At 59.8% G+C, this 17,382-nt stretch overlaps 3 protein-coding genes across 3 annotated transcripts; 2 read left to right on the forward strand and 1 right to left on the reverse strand.

Moving 5' to 3' along the window:
- Nucleotides 1–1,538: 1,538 nt before the first annotated feature.
- Nucleotides 1,539–8,248, forward strand: TMCO6 (transmembrane and coiled-coil domains 6). Its single transcript, XM_088522701.1, has 13 exons — nucleotides 1,539–1,671; nucleotides 1,972–2,098; nucleotides 2,408–2,546; nucleotides 2,714–2,823; nucleotides 2,969–3,152; nucleotides 3,963–4,067; nucleotides 4,617–4,702; nucleotides 5,311–5,427; nucleotides 6,018–6,129; nucleotides 6,211–6,388; nucleotides 6,814–6,908; nucleotides 7,131–7,298; nucleotides 8,117–8,248. Exons 1-13 carry the CDS (start codon nucleotides 1,539–1,541, stop codon nucleotides 8,246–8,248), a joined length of 1,686 nt encoding a protein of 561 aa, XP_088378827.1.
- A 339-nt stretch (nucleotides 8,249–8,587) lies between these two features.
- On the reverse strand, nucleotides 8,588–9,693 carry NDUFA2 (NADH:ubiquinone oxidoreductase subunit A2). Its single transcript, XM_088522690.1, has 3 exons — nucleotides 9,602–9,693; nucleotides 9,387–9,493; nucleotides 8,588–8,784 (listed from the first exon to the last, which is right to left on the reverse strand). Exons 1-3 carry the CDS (start codon nucleotides 9,691–9,693, stop codon nucleotides 8,693–8,695), a joined length of 291 nt encoding a protein of 96 aa, XP_088378816.1. The 3' UTR covers nucleotides 8,588–8,692.
- A 124-nt stretch (nucleotides 9,694–9,817) lies between these two features.
- On the forward strand, nucleotides 9,818–17,329 carry IK (IK cytokine). Its single transcript, XM_088522679.1, has 20 exons — nucleotides 9,818–9,893; nucleotides 10,099–10,165; nucleotides 10,253–10,345; nucleotides 10,726–10,785; nucleotides 10,883–11,050; nucleotides 11,133–11,247; nucleotides 11,477–11,547; nucleotides 11,630–11,676; nucleotides 11,941–12,104; nucleotides 12,200–12,308; nucleotides 12,732–12,771; nucleotides 13,130–13,307; nucleotides 13,608–13,626; nucleotides 14,140–14,215; nucleotides 14,714–14,797; nucleotides 15,328–15,385; nucleotides 15,810–15,901; nucleotides 16,211–16,319; nucleotides 17,071–17,105; nucleotides 17,199–17,329. Exons 1-20 carry the CDS (start codon nucleotides 9,878–9,880, stop codon nucleotides 17,224–17,226), a joined length of 1,629 nt encoding a protein of 542 aa, XP_088378805.1. The 5' UTR covers nucleotides 9,818–9,877; the 3' UTR covers nucleotides 17,227–17,329.
- Nucleotides 17,330–17,382: the final 53 nt, after the last annotated feature.

Consider the following 17,382-nt stretch of genomic DNA (forward strand, 5'->3'; position numbering starts at 1 on the left):
CCGTGCCAAGGAAGCAGCGCGGAGCCAGGCTGGCTTTGCAGGGACTCACCAGCCAGGTGGCTCTCTGGAGCGGTTCTCGCACGGCGGCTACTTCCTCCTGCCGCTGCCAGCACCTCAGAGCAGGTGCCAGCGGCTCCAGGAGCGCTCTGCTCTCCAGAGCCAGCCCTCCCGTTGCCGCTTCCTTCCCACCGTCCTGCTTGCGTTTAGTGACCCCCCCGCACCGTCCTGCTGCACTGCCTGTCTTTATTCACGTGCCGGGGCTGGCAGGCGCCTGGCAGCTCCCGTTGAGGAACTTCCTGAGCATGTGGAGCCTCCCAAGCCTGCAGAAGCAACCGCCCCAAGTTGCTTCTGCTCCACTTCCCTGTGGCAAAGGGCTCCCAGGTCAGCACAGCGGTCCCGGGCTGCAGCAGGGGGTTGTGCTGTGGATGCCAGCAGTGCCAGCCTTGCCAGGAGGGAGTGGGAACAAGCGGAGTTGGGGCACCCTGAATGCAGCTCAGCCCCTGCCTCCAAACGCTCCCCACATCCCCATGTCCCACCTAGGACAGGGACAGTTAGTGACAAGATGTTCTTTGTCCCTGTCTGCCCCTCGCGCAACCCTCTTGATGCTACAAAGGGCACTTCAAGGCTGGGCGTCCCCGGCCAGGCAGGCTCCTCAGGTTGGCCAAGGCAAGCATGACACCGTGCTCCAGATGTCGTTACTGCCGGTGGTGCCTGCTCCGAATGGAGCTGCTGGCTGTTGCTGAGCCGAGGTCATTTTGCAAGATTCAGCTTTTCCTCCCCAAGGATTTCTCTGCATCGCTGGAAGATTTCAGAATGAAGATGAAGTGGCACTGCTGGAAGATGCAATCCCTGCTTGGCTGCCGTTGTGACCCAGCAGGAAGAAGCCGAGGGCTCAGCACAAGAACTTGCGGATGCCAGTTGCCTGGTCGCTGTTCTCCGGCATTATGTAGGGCAGGCGAAGGAAAGAGCTCTTTCCGCTGGTTACGTGCATGGCAGTTCCTCTTCTTGCTCTCAGTGCTGTGGGCTCGAAGTTGCACTAATTTCATTTCCTTTTTGTGAGCAATCCAGTGATCCTCCTTCTCTGGCCTCTGGTTATGTGAAACCACTTTCGTGCAAATTGCTGAAAAGTCGTAGCAGCATTTTTGAGTTCTCCTTGCTACTTCCCTTGCGGAAATCAGTGTTTCTAAATCGCGGGGTCTGACACTTTTTAACTCTCTTCTCATGCTACCTGCTACAGATTTGCCCAAACAGCTGTTTCTGGGGAAGACGGAGCTCCTCTGTCTCCTCAGCATCAAAGACATTTAATTTTGCACCCGCCCTTTGGATGACATCCTCCTGGAGATCATTTCAATCGTGGAAGCTGCCAGGGACACTTGAGATCTGTTGTCCTACATCTTTAGTCCTGCAAGGCTGGTGTCCATCCTGCCAGGAGTCTCCATCACCCGCGTGCGCTCAGCCCTGCATTCCCATGGGAGGCCCCAGTACCTCACGTACGGAGGCCAGGGCAGAGAGTGATCTCACACTCACATGCACCGGCCATGGAGGCCATGGCCATGCGTGCCATGGGCAGGGATGTCGTGGCCATGGATGCCATGGGGAGAGATGCCATGGCCCTGGATGCTGTGGGAAGGGATGATGTAACCATGGATGCAGTGGATGGCAGCAGCCCAGGCTGGATGTCCCCGGTGGCAGTGGGGGGCAGACGTTCACGGGCACTTCCAGTGCCACACGAGCCCGTAGGGAAACGGGATCCCGGGAAGGGGGTTCGGGTTGCCGGGACACGGGGCGCCGTGGGGGCCGCGGCGCGCCCGGCCACGCCCCTGGACAGGCCCCGCCCCATGATGACCACGCCCCTCCTCCCCGGCTCTCCCGCCCGCGGCCCTGCCCCCGCCCCTCCTCCCCGCCCCCAGCCCAGGTCCCATCTCTCCGCCCTCCCTCAGGCCCCGCCCCCAGCCCAGGCCCCGCCCCCAGCTCAGGCCCCGCCCCCGGCGCCATGTGGGGCTGGAGGCGGCGCCGCGCTCCGGGCGGAGGTGGCCGCGGCCTGGATGAGCTACGCGCGCGGCGGCGGGAGCGGGAGGCAGGTCGGGACCAGCGAGATGTGAGGGCGCCCGTGGGGCCGAGAGGGCGGCGTGAAGGGCCCGGTGGGGTCCCTGCAGCGCCGGCGGGGAGCAGGGTGGACGGCGGGGGCGGGAGGGCACGGAACAGCGCGAGGGTCCCGGTCCCGCCCCGTGTCCCCAGCTGGGCCCTGGCGTCCCCACGGCATGTGCAGCCCCGGAGGCCCCACTGGGCTCTCCCCGTGCCGGGCTGCGAGGTCGGAGCTCTCTCTGCGCCTCCCCCGTAAGCTCCTTGGCCGGGGCCTTCTCCCTCTTACGAGACCGGGGCTGCTTGGGGCTGGCGCGCGTGGTAGTGACGCTCCCGGCCGGGTGTCAGCCCTCAGGAAGGCCCGGCGGCAGGAGCAACTGGTCAGCAAGCGGCTGCTGCGGGAAGAGGCACCGGGCGGGCAGGATGGAGCTGAGTGCAGCCCGGGCGCCCTCGTCGAGGAGGAGGTGACAGGGGAGCGAAGGGTGACGGGAAGTGGGGCGGGGGGACACGGGGATCACCAGGAGGCAGCGGGGGTGTTCTGAGTGGTGGGAGGACACGGTAGCGGGATGGAGTGGGATGACGCCTCCAACCTGGCACTGCTGGAGATCCCCTGTCTCTCGGTCCCTGGCAGGTTGTGGAGCTGCTCAGGGGCGTGCAGAGAGGCTCGGGGGACAGGAAGATGTCGCTGTGCCGCCTCCGCTGGGCTCTGCAGAACAAGGAGACGCAGCAGAAGTTTGTCAGGTCGGCCTGGGTGGCTGCTGGCTGGAGCAGCGCTACCGAGGCTGTGCCCAGGGTGCTCTCCGAGCCCCGCTCTTCTCACAGATGCGGTGGCAGGTGGTTGAGGCCGGGAAGGCAGGAGGTGATGGCACGGTTTGGGTTCCTGCAGGCTGGATGGCAGCGTGCGGGTGCTCACGGGGCTGTTCACCAGCAGCCTGGCCGACGTGCAGCTGGAGGCAGCTCGCTGCCTCCACGAGCTCTCCCACTCCAGCGACCCTGCTGTGGCTGAGGCTTGTCTGCCCGTCACCCCGTATCTCCTTACCTACCTCTCAGGACACAGCATTGAGTTCATGGTAAGATCCAGGCCCACGTTTGCCAGGGCTCTCGCTCCTCATGCTCCTTGGGTAGCCATTGGGTTTCCCTAGGCCCTGTTTTGGCCTGCTGCTCCGGCAGCCTCCACCTCTGCTGGCCTGGAGGCTCCAGACTGGGTTTCCCCAGTGCTGAGCAGAGGGGATAACCCCATTTCTCACTCTGCTGGCCACACTCCTGGTGTGCTTCATGAGAGGGGAGCGGGGGTGGTGGCACTTGGACTCTATCAAGTCCTTGGGCTTCGTGTCTGTGCACCAAGAACCAGGTGATGCAGGTTGCTTCAGATGTTTAAAGGACCTTGGAGTTAGCTTTCCAAGAGCTGCTGAAGGATATGAGCAGTTGCAGCCCGCAATGAGAGAACAAACACTGTGTTGGCCGCCCTGTCAGGAGAGAAAAAAAAAAAAAAAAAAAAACACCAGACAACTTTCATCCAGGTGGGAAAGAGCAGGGTGCTTGTGTCTCTGACCCGTGGAGCTTGATCCACGAAGGTGTGAAAGGTTGGACCAGCTTTGGGACTAGCTGGACTAGCTGGGTGTTGGCCAGGTGGGTTACCCAGTGCCTGCCAAAGACAGGGATATGGGATGGGAGTAAGAGAATTCCCATCCTGAAATGGGAATGATCGGATGTTCCGCTAGTCCCAGCCTAAGCTGGAGAACGAGGATAAGCTGAAGGCAGTCTAGCTGGGAACGTGGGAAGCTGGGAGAGTCCTCTCCCTCTGCAGCCAGATCCTGTTCTGGGCAAACATGGCCCAGGGGGCGGGTGCTGAGGCTCGGGAGCGGTGACCTGTGTTTCAGGAGCTGTGTTTGTACACGCTGGGGAACCTGGTGGTAGAAAGTGAGGCCGTGAGGAAACAGCTTCTGCCCCAGGGCATTATTCCAGCACTGGCATCCTGCATCCAGGTGGGTGAAATAGCTCTGCCAAGGCTCTTCCCATGCTGTATTCCAAAGGAGGCATCCCCTTGTGCCCCGTAGACACTGCCTGACGTTACCACGCTGCGTGTGGAGACCGCTCGGAGCAGGGCTGCCTCTTCCCAGGCGATGGGGGGCTCGCGTGGGCCTGCCAGGATGCCACGTTAGGGACTTGGAGCCGCCTTGCCCTCGGTTCCAGCTGACTCTCTCGCACATGTAACTGCCGTGCGGATGAGCTGTCCCCTGTACAATGACCTGTGTTGGAGAGGCTTCTCCCCACTGCATGGGCCAGCGCAGAGCAGGCAGAGCTGCCGCCTGCAGATGTGAGTGTGCAGAGCAGCGCGGCTGTTTTGGCCTCTTTGTGCAGGGCCTGGGCTGGCTCCGTCGCTGCCAGCCCCCAGTGTTGCCCCTTCTTCCCTGACTGTGCCCCTTAGCTGCTGGCATCACGTAGGGGTATTGCCCTTGCCCCCCGTGCTGCCCGGCGCCCTGTGTTCCCCCGGATCTGTTTTGTGGCATTAGCTTCATTCTCTTTAATTGCAGTCCCCGCACGAGGCGGTGCTTGAAGGCCTTGGCTACGTCCTGTCGCAGCTGCTCCAAGCCAAGGAAGCCCCCACGGAGATTGTACCGTGAGTCTGAGCCCCTTCCCGCCCGGCAGGATGGGCCCTGGGGCCCAGCGTGGCATTTGCACGCAGTGCTGCACCTCCCATCCTGGTGATACTAATAGTTCAGAGCAGAAGCCTACCAGAAATATGGAGATTTGATGCAGATGAAGGTGTGGGGCTTGGCTCTCTCCCTTCAGCCTCATCCAAGCAGACAGCCTTGATATTTCAGTAAAGGCCAGCGATGAGCCCACAGGGCTAATTGGGGGACTCTGGCCACGTGCTTCCTGCCAGGAGAAAGATCAGCATGACAGTGCCCAGCGCCGGAGACATGTCCCCAGCCAAGGTGTCCTTGAGGCGCTGCCGTGGATGGGGATGTTAGTGCCAGGCTTGGTATTTGCTGTGACAGGCATGACCGAGCAGTCTGGATTCGTTAATCGAGGGGCTATCAGCAGGCAGCGGGTGTTTGGGGAGCACTGCCTTCCAGCGCACCTCAGTGCGCCCCTGTTGGAGCGTGTGTCTCACCCAAGGGAGAGCAACTCCCCGCCTGCCAGCGGGGCTGATCTCTGCCTGTCCTCTATCTGTCCTGCCTGTGCTGCAGCCGTGGCTCCGCTAACTCTGCCCTCTGCCCCCAGCTTGGTGCTGGATGCAGGTCTCCCCCAGCACATGCTCCGCCTGGTCTGCGCCGGCCTCACATCTGGCATTGGAGCCGCAGTGGAGTTCGCCTGGGGTCTCCACTACATCATTTGTGGGTAAAAATGCTTTTCAGCTTATTTCAACCCCCCTGGGGCAGCTGAAAACGGAAATGCAAAAGCTCTGCTGGCTGGAGCGCAGGCCTGTGCATCTCAGTGTACATTTGCTGTTTGCAGGATGGCCGAGTTTGTTTCAGGTTTAGGCTGTTGACGGGAACGCAAGGCTGCTCCTCATCCTCTGAAAACCCCTTCCTGCCTCCCCGGGTCTGGCCCTGTCCTCCCCAAGCTCCCTGAATGCTCAAGGTTGTGGGGCTGACTCGGTGGCCACTGGGCAGGTTGGCTTCGGCCAGCAACCAGACAGGCTGAGGCAGACACACTTTTGGTGCCACGTCTATCCCTGAAACAGAGGGAGGGAGAGTCTGCAGGTTCTGGGAAGAGGGCCAGGCTGGTTGGCACCAGAGGCACTTTGAGGATTCATCTAGTTTTCCATGGGATTTTAAACTTTCTCAAAGCACCTGCCCTGAGACCTGCTCCTCTTGGAACATGGAATGAACCCGTGGCAGTTCGGGAGGGCAGGAAGCAATTCCAGGCCTGGGTGTTTGGTGAGGGATGGGTGCAGAGAGCAACTGCGTTGTCCCTTCCCGTTGCAGCCACATGGCCAACGCGGCATTGCTGGCGCTGGGGGCCGTGCCAGCTCTTGCCTCGCTCCTGCTCAATGTGGCCTCCCAAATCTCCCCAGGTGCTGCCGAGGGCCTGGAACTGGTAAGAGCCGGGCAGGGCTCCTGCCATCCTCAGCAGCGCTGTGGGGTCCAGCTTGAGGACGTGGCGTTTTCGCTCTCGCAGCTCGTGTGCCCGGTGCTGCGGTGCCTAAGCAACCTGCTCGCCGAGGAGAGCGCGGGCCGTGACGTGCGAATCCAGGATGAGCGCCTGCTTGTGGCCCTGTTTGTGATCCTGCAGTGCCTCTTCCAGGAGCACCCATTCCTCGTGCAGGAGAGTCTCTGGCTGCTGAACAACCTCACGGGTGAGTGTCCCTGCATGGCCATGAGCAGAGCTGGGGCTGCTGCTGCTGGGACCTGCTCTGATGGATGGGAGACACGGGGAGCCAGCAGAGCCAGCGCGGGGGGACTGCCACGAGGGGCCTCAAGTCCAGCATGTGGCAGTGCCTGCGGGATGAAAAAATTCTCCCTTCTGAGATGTGAGAGCACAAACACTCAGAAATCCGTCAGGCCTTTCCCCTTAGCCCTCGATCCAGGCCCCGGGAGAGGTTTTGAATGTGGTTGGATGTTGCAGGCAGGGATGGCCTGTGCCCTGGCGCTGCGTATTTGAGCGTGCCAGCCCCTTCTGTTGGCCACACACAGCTGGCACCAGCCGTCTCTGTCCCTTCTCTGCCACCTCCTGCCCTGAGGCCAGGGCTTCACTAACATGTTCGTCCCGTCCCTCTCCTAGCGGACGAGCCCTTCTTCTGCTCCGCTCTGCTCGCTCTGGACCTGCTGCCGGCCCTGCTGCAGCTCCTGCCACATTCCCAGACCGCGAGTGTCTTGGTGAGAACTCGTCCTGCACCTGGATGTGGGGAAAAAGCCCTCAGCTTCCAGGGACGTGAATCCTGCACATGCAGTGCTCGGGTTGGAGGCTGGCTTGGGACAGGGAGAACAGGGGATGGGATGGGATGGGATGGGATGGGATGGTTGTTTGCGACCCTCCAAAACCTGTCCTAAATGCCGTGTCCTTTTAACAGTCCTGCTGGTCACGGCTTTTTCCTCCAGGTCCTGACCGTGCTGTGCAATATCGCAGAGAAGGGCCCGGCCTATTGTCAGGAGCTGCACCGGCGCGCCGGGACGGCCCCGCTGCTGGGCGCGCTGGCGCTCGCCGACACGGCCGCCCTGGGGCAGTGCCTGGAGCTGCTGCACCTGCTCTTCCTGCACTGCCCTCAGGTGAGACATGGAAACGAACCATCTAGTTTCAGCCCGTGCAGCCCTGGCCCCTGCACGCGGGGCACTGCCTGAGGAGGGACTGGGGCCAGCCCTGTGACAAAGACAGAAGTCCTTGTCCTGGCTCTGGGATCCTTTCTGGCTGATGGGGGTTTTGTGGGCAGTTTTTTTTTCTGCCCTTAAGGAGTCGCAGGTTATTATGGGGCTCTGCTTCGCTCGCTCCAGGCCTCTCTCTTCCCTCTCTTTTTTCCTCATTCTCTCAGGCTACATGGGAGGGGAAGGGCACGCGCCCTGTTACTGGGCCCTTCCTGCCACCCTCCTGCCACCGGACAGGTGGATTCCTGGAGCGTGTCCAAAGGAGGGCAATGAGGCTGGGGAAGGGGCTGGAGCACAGAACTTGATGAGGGGCGGCTGCAGGAGCTGGGGCTGTTTAGTGTGGAGAAGGGGATGCTCAGAGGAGACCTTGTTGCTCTCTGCAACTACCTGAAAGGAGGGTGTAGTGAGGGCGAGGTTGATCTCTTTTCCAGAGTAACTATCAATAGGACAAGAGGAAATGGGCTCAGGTTGCACCAGGGGAGGTTCTGGTTGGATATTAGGAAAAATTCTCCCCAGAGGAGGTCAAGCATTGGGACAGGCTGCCCAGGGAAGTAGTAGAGTCCCCATCCCTAGCAGTGTTCAAGAACCATGTAAATGAGGCACTTGGGGACATGGTTTGGCAGGGTGGTGTTGAAGGGCTTACGGTTGGACTCGATGATTCCAAGAGTCCCACTTCCATGTGAGGCCTTGGCTCGCAGCCACCACTTACACCTCTCTCCTCACAGGCTGCTGTCGACTTCATCCATCACGGAGGGTGCCAGGCCCTGGAGCAGCACCAGGGCCACGCGGAGCTGGCGGAGCGAGCGCGGGCGCTGCTGCACGTGGCCTCGCGCACTGCCCAGCCCGCGCTGCCCTAGGCGCTACCCTGGCACCACGAGGAGGAGGCTGCCTCTTGCAGGGCGCTCTGCTTCGCCCTCCGCCCGCCTTGGCACGGGAGCAGGGCTCCCCTGTGACGGGCCATGGCAAGGCTTGCCTGCTCCCCACTCTCCCTCCCCAAGATCCCTACCACCACCCCGTCGGAACCAGCTCCAGCAGCTCCTCCCCGCCTCGCCATGCATGGCCAGCCCAGAGCTCTGCAGCAGCCGCTGCACAAAGACTCCCATTCCTGGGAACATGGCGCATAAACCCCGCTGGACTTGCCGGCTCCCTGCAGTGTCTCCTTTGGGCACTGCAGCTCTAAGCCCAACACACAACACTCAGGGTCAGCATATGCCTTTATGTGATTAATAACTTAATGAGAGACATGTTTCACATTAAAGCTCATCAGAAAAGTTTTCAGCCCATACAGATGCATTTTATCTTCACGTCTTGTTTTTCATAACGTTCTCTAAGGCCTTGGCTACCTCATCCACGCTCAGGTTGTTCAGCGACACCCTCCTCTCCTTGCCAAACTCTGTAAGACAGAGAGAAGGTGAGAGCGGAACCAGGCACCCTGCTCCTGTCCAGGGGCCTGGCCTTGCCCAGGCGCCAGCTCTGGCTGCCGCTGCTCTCCTTTGTCACCCAGAGCCCTGCAGGGTCCCCGGCCATGCCCGGGTGATCGCTCCCGCCTCCCTTTCTGGTGGGACAGAGCCTCCCCGTGGGACAGCCTGTGCGGAGCCCATCTTGGCAGCTCCCGGGGCTTGAGGAGGTGGCAGTGCCGTCCCCCGCGGCTCCCGAACCCCCCGAGGCCCGGCTGCTCCCGCAGCAACTCCCGCCTTGCATGGGGGCTCCCCGCATGTCACAGCTGGGCCGAGGGGACGCGAGGGCTTCCCCGACCCTTCTGCTCGCGGGACGGCGCTCAGTAACCTCCGACGTTGTTCGGTAACCTCTGCCTAACGCAGAAGCCTTTGAGAGGAAATCAGGGGCTCCTCTTCGCGGGCTGCCCTACTCCTTCCCTTCTCTGAAGCAGGGACACAACAACGAGCAGGGGAGGCTCCGGGCAGCGCCCGCGGCCGGGAGCCGCCGCCACCGCCCTGGGGGTTTCCCGGCCCGGCGCGCCCGTCCCGCCGCGCTCACCGTAGCGCGCCCAGAGCGCAGGCTGCACTCCGGAGCACTCGCGGACCAGCACGGGCAGCTCGGGGTTCGCCGCCTTGAGCGCCACGTAGCGCTGCTCGATGAAGTCCCTACCGAGAAAGGCACTGTCAGGGCGGCGGCAGCGCGGCCGAGCGCCCCCGCCGGGATGGCGGCGCCCCGCCGCGGGCCCTGGCCGCCCCCCGCCGCCCCCGCCGCACCGAGCGCCGCGGCTGCCCGCCGAGCGCGGACACAGGTGGACGCGCAGCTCGCGCAGGCCGCAGCCCAGGCCCCGCGCGGCGCCCGCCGCCATCTTCCGCCCGCCCTTCTGCCGGTAACGCCGCGGCGGAGAGGGCGTGGCTCCCGTGCCCGCTAATCACCGCCGCCACCACCCCCCAGAACGGCCAATGGGAGAGCGCGCAGAGGCTGGGCGGAAGGGCGGTCGGTGAGGGTGGGCGGTGCTTCCTGCGCCGGGCTGTTGTGCGCAGTGGGACAAGATGCCGGAGCGGGATAGTGAGCGGCGACGGCGGGGCCGGGGCCGGGGCCGGGGCCGGGGGAGCCCGGGGGCGGCGGAGGGAATGCAGGAGCGGGCGGGGATCGGGGCGCCGGCGGGGGGGAGGCCGCGCGGCGGCAGGGGAGGGACACGCGGACGGGGCCGTAGCCGCCGCGCAGGGGTGACCGCGGGCGATTCCGAGCGCTCTCCTCCCTCCTCTTCCAGGCGAGCCGTTCTCCAACCCCTTGGCCCCCGACGGGCACGATGTGGACGACGCCCATCCCTTCCACCAGTGAGTACCGGGACTGACCCCTCCTGTGTCCCCTCCGGGTTCCCCCTATGGCTGGTGACTGTCGCTTTTCTTTTGCCCCCGCCGCAGGTCCAAGCTCACCAATGAAGACTTCCGAAAGCTGCTCATGACCCCGCGGGCTGCGCCCACCTCTGCGCCCCCCTCCAAGTCTCGCCACCATGAGTGAGTAGCTGCGGCCCCTGGGGCGGCCCAGCCCTCTCGCCCGTCGCTTTCTGTCCGTCTCTCCACGTCTGCGCTCCGTAATGGGGCACTTGAAGGCTTGTGCAGGCAGGGTGTGAGGGGAGGGCTTTGCCCCTACTTCGTGCTCCGTACAAGCTGCCTACGCATTGATGCAGCTAACTGGATAAATAAGCTAGAACTATTAGGATTGACAGAGTGGAATTTGATGTGTTTTAACCTCTGTGGAGGATCTCCAGAGGCAGCCTGGGCTTTCTGTGCTGTGGAAGCCTTTGGGTACCTCAGTGCCCTGTTGTGGCCGTTCTCTGTCACCACCTTTGTGGCGGCGCAGCTCATGGCACGCGTGGCTTCTTGCCCCTCTCCAGGATGCCCCGGGAGTACAACGAAGATGAGGATCCGGCTGCTCGCAGAAGGAAAAAGAAAAGGTAAAGGGGGAAATCGATGTGTCGGGAGATGCTTTCCCATTTCATCCCCTTCCCTGGAATGCCATCGCTCTAACACCGAGGTCTTTCTCCAACCTAGCTACTATGCAAAGCTGCGGCAGCAGGAGATAGAGCGCGAGAGGGAGCTGGCCGAGAAGTACAGGGACCGAGCCAAGGAGAGGAGAGATGGCGTCAACAAGGACTACGAGGAGACGGAGCTCATCAGCACAACTGCCAACTACAGAGCTGTGGGGCCCACCGCAGAGGCGTACGTGAGCCCGGAGCCTGGCCTCGTCCTGCTCGTCTGCTCCGGTGCAATGCTCCTAACTGGCTTCCTTCTTCTTGCACAGGGATAAGTCAGCGGCAGAGAAAAGGAGGCAGCTGATCCAGGAGTCCAAGTTCTTGGGTGGTGACATGGAGCACACTCACTTAGTGAAGGGGCTGGATTTTGCACTGCTGCAGAAGGTGGGCCCGGGTGTTGCGCTTGGCAGTTTCACTTGTATTTCCCTGCCCATCCTCTTCTCTAGTGGCAGAGGGTGGGGAGAAAGTGATGGTCGCTGCTCACAGGCTCTTTGCTCCAGCGTGTTCCTGGAAGAGCTTGTTTTTTTGGTAGAGGATTTAGAGGGGCTGGGGATCTGGAGGAGGAACTTCTGGTGCTTCATGTGAGCGTTGGTCTTTAATGCTTGGTGGCCAGGTACGAGCTGAGATTGCCAGCAAAGAGAAGGAGGAGGAGGAAATGATGGAGAAGCCCCAGAAGGAAACCAAGTAAGTGGCTGAGGGCACTCAACCCCCTAGAGAGGAGGAGGAGGCAGACAAACACTCACTCTACGCTGCTCTTTCTTTTCAGGAAGGATGAAGATCCTGAAAACAAAATTGAATTTAAGACTCGGTTAGGTAAGACTGTGTGCACGTGGCTGCTCACCACCTTGCGTGGGTTGTGCCATGAAGGGTGGGAGAAATCTTGTGGGGTGGGTGAACAACTGAAAATCTTAGCTTGTTGGATGGGAGGCTCTGGCAAACAGGAATGTCTTTGTTGTGTAGAAACTGTGATTTTTGAGGGCTGGAGGAAGTATCTCTCCTAGCAGCTGATCTCTGGTCCGCTACAGATGCCTCAGCCTGGGCTTGTCCATGGCTCTCTGACCTGTTGCCTTCCCCCAGGACGGAACATCTACCGCATCCTGTTCAAGAGCAAGGCCTATGAGCGGAACGAGCTGTTCCTGCCGGGGAGGATGGCCTACGTGGTAGATCTGGATGACGAGTACGCTGATACCGATATCCCAACCACGCTGATCCGCAGCAAGGCTGACTGCCCCACCATGGAGGTACCCAGCTCGCATCCAGCTTTCCCGACTGCTCTGGATTAAATTGGCCAGGGTCTGGCTAGAGAATCAGCTGCTTCCTTGGGGGTTTCTTCCAGGCACAAACTACGCTGACCACGAATGATATCGTCATCAGCAAACTGACACAGATCCTCTCCTATCTCAGGCAGGGGACCCGCAACAAGAAGCTCAAGAAGAAAGACAAAGGTAGGAGCTCCCCTAGCAGGATGTTTTGGTTGAGGTGCAGCTCAAAAGAGCAGGGTGTGTTTTGGTGGCATCGGACTTCCCTGCATCATGAGGTGGAGGACGGTCACTTCCTGGAGACCCCAAGCACCAGCTCCTGAAGAGACTAGAAGGGACTGACTGCAGGGAGCTCGGAGCTGCAGCAGTTGCAGCTGCTGCTGTCTCTCTCATGGTTAGGTCACAGTTCCTTGGGGAAGTGTCCCTTGGCAGGGAGGGAGGACCATGGTAGCTGGCTGGGAGAGTCTCATGTGATGTAGGAACCTCAGGAGCTCACAAGGGCCTTGTAGGGGCTTAGGAAGCAGGGTGGGGGCAGTGAAATAGTCAACGAGTCTATGGGGTCTATAGGAAGTGAACAAGCTGCTTCCAACCCTTGCTGTGTCTTTGCAGGGAAGCTGGATGAGAAGAAACCCCCTGAAGCTGATATGAAGTAAGTGACTCCCCTAGGGCTGTTGGGTTGTAGCTTTCTGCTCTTTGGAATCTCTCTTTGGATTGGGAGAGGACTGGATTTAAGAGCAAGATGCCTCTTTGGATGTCATTCCTTTGAGCTGTTTTTAGGACAAAGCTTGGGGCAAGCCTTGGTTTTAGTTCAGATTTGAAGTATGCAAAGGCTCTGTTACAGGAAGCAAGTCCAGGCAGTAGGACTGGCCTGGACTATGGAAAGCCATGGGCATCCTTGGCTATCTGCTCATGTTCCCTCCTTCTTGGTTAGGCTCCAGTTCAGGGGGAGGTGGTTTTGGCCCCTCCTGCTGCACCACTCCTAACTGGAGGCTCTTTTCTCTCTCTAGCATCTTTGAAGACATTGGGGATTACGTTCCCTCCACTGCGAAGGTGCCGCGAGAGAAGGAGCGGGAGAGGTACCGGGAGAGAGAGCGGGACCGGGAGCGGGACCGCGAGCGAGAGCGCGACCGGGAGGAGGAAAAGAAGAGGCACAGCTACTTCGAGAAACCTAAAGCTGATGATGAGGTGAGTCCCTGCTTACAAAGCTTGGGCTTTCTGGGCATTAGTGCTCTAGAGGCTCTGGGTGTCTCCCTGGTCGTGTCACCACAGGTGGCCCTGTTGAGCAGTCACTGAGCCCTATGCCACAGGCTGGGGGTGGCTGGATAATTGTCCTCTTCAGCAGTAAGGCTGGACTGGAACGAGCTGCTGACTCTTGTGGCTTGTCCACTTACCGTGGACAGTCTCAGGTGGAGCTGCACATCCTGCAGCACTCGCCTGCCTCCAGCTACCCTGGGTAATGCTGATGTCTCTTCCTTTTCTTTCCAGCCTGCAGACGTCGATAAAGGTGAGTCGAGTCATGTGGATGTCTGAGTGACGCTGGATGTCTGAGCAAGCTGCAGGAGTGCTAATTAGCTCCATCTCTTTAGCCTGCATGAGCTCTCTGTGCTCTCACAGGCCAGTGCATTAGGAGGGACTGCCTGCCCTGAGGGATGGGGATGGGAGTAGAGAGCCTTGTGCCTCTAGGCTGGTGCATGCCTGAATGTGTGTGCAGATATTTTTCTGCTAGTAGACCAGCTTGTGCAGGCTGTAAATAAGGAAGTTTTAGGGTAAATAAGGAAGCCTTGGGATCAGTCTTGCAAAAATTGCCCCTCACTAGTCCTGCTTTGTCATCAGTCTGGAGTTTGTTGCTCCTCATTTTCTGCCTTGTGTGAAGCCTGTCCCTGCTGCCTGTTCCATCTTAGGATGGTCCATCCTGCATGGATTGGTGCTGCAGAAGGGAGTTCCTGGCAGCCTTGCATGTGCATCAAGAGGGGCTGTTCCCCCAGGAAAACTCACTCTGCTGCTCTCTCTACCCCAGGACCTGGCTCAGCCAAGGAGCTCATTAAATCCATCAACGAGAAGTTTGCTGGGGCTGCTGGCTGGGAAGGAACAGAGACATATCCTTTAGCAGCCTGCTGGACCGCAGGGCTGGGCATCCTTTGAGGCGAGCCTCGTGTGAGCACAGCTCCGTGCCTGCCCTCCCCCAGGCTCCTTTTGCTTTAGTGATGAAATGTCACCCTGACCTTGTTGCGTCTCTGACGCTACGTACGAATCTTGCAGCCTCCAAGTTCTTTGTGGCAGAGGAAGCGTACGGTTGTGGGGGCCCATCTCCATGTGAGGAAGAACTTCTTTCCTGTGAGGGTGCCAGAGCCCTGGAACAGGCTGCCCAGAGAGGCTGTGGAGGCTCCTTCCCTGGAGATCTTCAAGCCCACCTGGATGCCACCCTGTGCTCTGGGTGTCCCTGCTGGAGCAGGGGTTTGGACTAGGTGATCTCTAGAGGTCCCTTCCAATCTCAACCACTCTGTGATTCTGTGAATTGCTCTTTTCCTGGCTGTGCCCTTTGCTGTGGGGTTCCGGGGTGTTTCCCTGCTGTCGTTTTCCTTAACCAGTGTCACGCTAAAGAAGCCAGAAGACAAGAAGCAACTGGGCGACTTCTTTGGCATGTCCAACAGCTACGCCGAGTGCTACCCCGCCACGTAAGGGAGCCCCGGGGTGGGAGTGGGACATGCCACGGGGCTACTGCTCTCTGGCAGCAGCAGCTGGCGCGTCAGCCCCACTGGCACGTGCTGTCCCTGTTTGGAGGGGTTTGCCACCCTGTGCAACTAATGAAGTGCTCCCAGGTACAGGGGACTTCTCAGCAGGTCTTTGATAGAAACCTGCAGCCTCTTGCCTGTTCCAGTCCTTTCCCAGGTGGAGGGGGCTTGGAGTCTGCTCCGTGTCCTGGTAAAGGACGTTCTCGTTGAGCTCTGGGCACACTTTTCAGCCTGCAGAGTTATCTTGGCATAAGATAACTTAGTCTCACCTTGGATGCTCTTGTGTTCCGGGTTTACCCTTAGGGCTTGCAGGTGGAGTAGGGTCCCTGGAGCCTGTGTGTGGCCTGGGGCTCCGCACGGAGGGACGGCTCCCACCAGCTTGCTGCCTCGAGAGTTTTGTAGCTGCATCAGAAGGTCCTCGCCTGCATCCCAAGGAGCTCTCTCCAAGCACTCTCCTTGCTTTCCTTTTGCAGAATGGATGATATGGCTGTGGACAGTGATGAAGAAGTGGACTACAGCAAAATGGATCAGGTATACTATTTTTTGGACCTGGGAAGTGAGCTAGGCCACAGCGCAGGCTCAGAGGAGCCTGCAGGAGAGGGACTTTTTTGTGCAGAGGGGTTGGATGCTCTGGAGCTGAATGCTGACCGTGTTTCAGGGCTTGCTGAAGTGCTGTGTGCCTGGACTGTGAAGGAGCTATTGCCTTGGGAGCAAATAGGCTTTCTGCCAGTCAGCTCCTGGGGTGTGAAATAGTCTCTTGACTCTGTGTTCCACAGCATCTCTTCTTTGGGATTCCTCAGGGAAGGGATATTGGAACCAAATCCAGGCTTGGTGCTAGAGTCCTCTGTAGCATTGAACTGGAGCTGATGGGAGGTTGAGATCTCTCCTGGGTCTCCAGGGCTTCCCTGGAGAACACTGAGGAGCGACACGGGACTCTCTTTTTTCTTTGCTGCAGGGTAACAAGAAAGGGCCCCTGGGCCGCTGGGATTTCGACACGCAGGAGGAGTACAGTGAATACATGAACAACAAAGAGGCTCTGCCAAGTGAGTGCAGCACTTGCAAAAGGCAGGAGGATGGAGCTGGAGGAGGGGCATAGGTGGCAACCCGCCAAGGCTGTGCCCTGAGAGAGGTTAAATCAAGGCAGGACCCCTGGTGAGGGCTAGAGGAAGATACCCCAAATGTGGTGCCTGGTGGTTTGTCTCTGCTCTTGGTGTCTCCCTTTGGGATGTCAGCCCAGCCACTGTTCTAAGGGATCCCAGCCAGCTCTGTAACTGGAGCAGACCTGAGCGTCCATCCCGCTGTCAGCCCAGCGTGTCCGCTCTGCTTATTGAGTTCTCTGTCTCCCTCCTTCCTCAGAGCGGCGTTTCAGTACGGAATCAAGATGTCTGAGGGGCGCAAAACCCGTCGCTTCAAGGAGACGAATGACAAGGCGGAGCTGGACCGGCAGTGGAAGAAGATCAGTGCGGTGAGTGCCGCGAGCTGGGTGCTGTCTGCCTGGGCAATGGCCTGCTAACGACTCCAGGTTCAGAAGCGTCCTCACTGAGCTCTGTGTTTGCTGGCGTCTCTCTCTGGTCCAGCCTGTGTCCCTGCAGCAGGTCTGGCTCTCCAGAAACTGGGTCTGCCCCTTTGCCAGGTTGTCATCCAGACACAACTACTTGGGGCTCCAGGAACAAGGAGGTAGCCAGAGGCTCCATTCTCTTGCAGCTCCTGGTCTGGGAGCAGCCCTGATCGGGGGCCTTTGCTCAGGGCCCTGGAGCTCTGCAGCAGATGAGGGTTTCTGAGCCATCTGGTTGGGCTTGGAGGGGACGGTGTGTGTTACTGGTTCCCTGTTTCCCAGCTGGCAGTGCTGGGAGCTCTGAGAGGAGGGTGTCATGGCAGGATGAGCTGCCTGGGAGAAACTTGATGGGACAAGATGGCCTAGGAGAAGGCAAAACCAAGAAGGCTAAGAAAACAGAGCCTGTCCTTGCTGGCCTGGGTGGAGCAAAGAGGAAACAGGCTGGGCCTCTCTAGGGCAGCTCATGGCACAGCTTTCCCTTCCCCCAGCTGGCTCTTGCCCAGTGCTGCAAGACCTGAGCCCCATCCTGCCTTTCCCTTGAAGGTGCCTTGCCCTCTGGAAGGGAGTTGCCCCTGGGTGGTTGCAGGCAGATGTCGGCACTCAGGGTAACAGGAGCTTGTGTTTATTTTTTATTTACTTTATTTTTTATTTTTTTCTGCAGATCATTGAGAAGAGAAAGAAGCTGGAGGCTGATGGGTTAGTATATTTGCCTTTGCTGTTAGCTCAGTAGGTGGTCAGCTCTGAGGCCTCTGTCCCCCTCACCAGCATTGCTTCCTCATCTTGTTTCAGGGTGGAGGTAAAAAGGCCGAAGTACTGAGGCCCTGTCTGCCTTCCCACGTCCCATCCTCCAGCTCCTGGTGCCCTAGCTCCCTGGATGCTGTTTCTAGAGCTCACTGATGTGCTGCAGGCTGCCTTCTCCTCCTTGCTCTTTGCTCCAGCCTGCTGTGCTGGGGGCCTGCCTGCCCAGTTTCTT

This window comes from Tinamus guttatus, unplaced genomic scaffold (genome assembly GCF_059628265.1).
Source record: "Tinamus guttatus ecotype Peru unplaced genomic scaffold, ASM5962826v1 Tinamus_guttatus_pri_ptg000155l, whole genome shotgun sequence".
In the NCBI taxonomy this organism is placed as follows: domain Eukaryota; kingdom Metazoa; phylum Chordata; class Aves; order Tinamiformes; family Tinamidae; genus Tinamus; species Tinamus guttatus.

What these genes read in the sequence shown, in the direction of transcription:
- TMCO6 (XM_088522701.1), top strand. Translation starts at nt 1,539, where the DNA reads ATGGAGGCCATGGCCATGCGTGCCATGGGCAGGGATGTCGTGGCCATG. An exon ending in CTGCCGAGGGCCTGGAACTG is followed by an intron (nt 6,130 to 6,210) that starts GTAAGAGCCGGG and finishes TCGCTCTCGCAG; the next exon opens with CTCGTGTGCCCGGTGCTGCG. An exon ending in CCCAGACCGCGAGTGTCTTG is followed by an intron (nt 6,909 to 7,130) that starts GTGAGAACTCGT and finishes TTTTTCCTCCAG; the next exon opens with GTCCTGACCGTGCTGTGCAA.
- NDUFA2 (XM_088522690.1), bottom strand. Translation starts at nt 9,693, where the DNA reads ATGGCGGCGGGCGCCGCGCGGGGCCTGGGCTGCGGCCTGCGCGAGCTG. An exon ending in GCGGGCAGCCGCGGCGCTCG is followed by an intron (nt 9,494 to 9,601) that starts GTGCGGCGGGGG and finishes CTTTCTCGGTAG; the next exon opens with GGACTTCATCGAGCAGCGCT. An exon ending in TGCGCTCTGGGCGCGCTACG is followed by an intron (nt 8,785 to 9,386) that starts GTGAGCGCGGCG and finishes TCTGTCTTACAG; the next exon opens with AGTTTGGCAAGGAGAGGAGG.
- IK (XM_088522679.1), top strand. An exon ending in TCCAAGTCTCGCCACCATGA is followed by an intron (nt 10,346 to 10,725) that starts GTGAGTAGCTGC and finishes GCCCCTCTCCAG; the next exon opens with GATGCCCCGGGAGTACAACG. An exon ending in CTGACTGCCCCACCATGGAG is followed by an intron (nt 12,105 to 12,199) that starts GTACCCAGCTCG and finishes GGTTTCTTCCAG; the next exon opens with GCACAAACTACGCTGACCAC.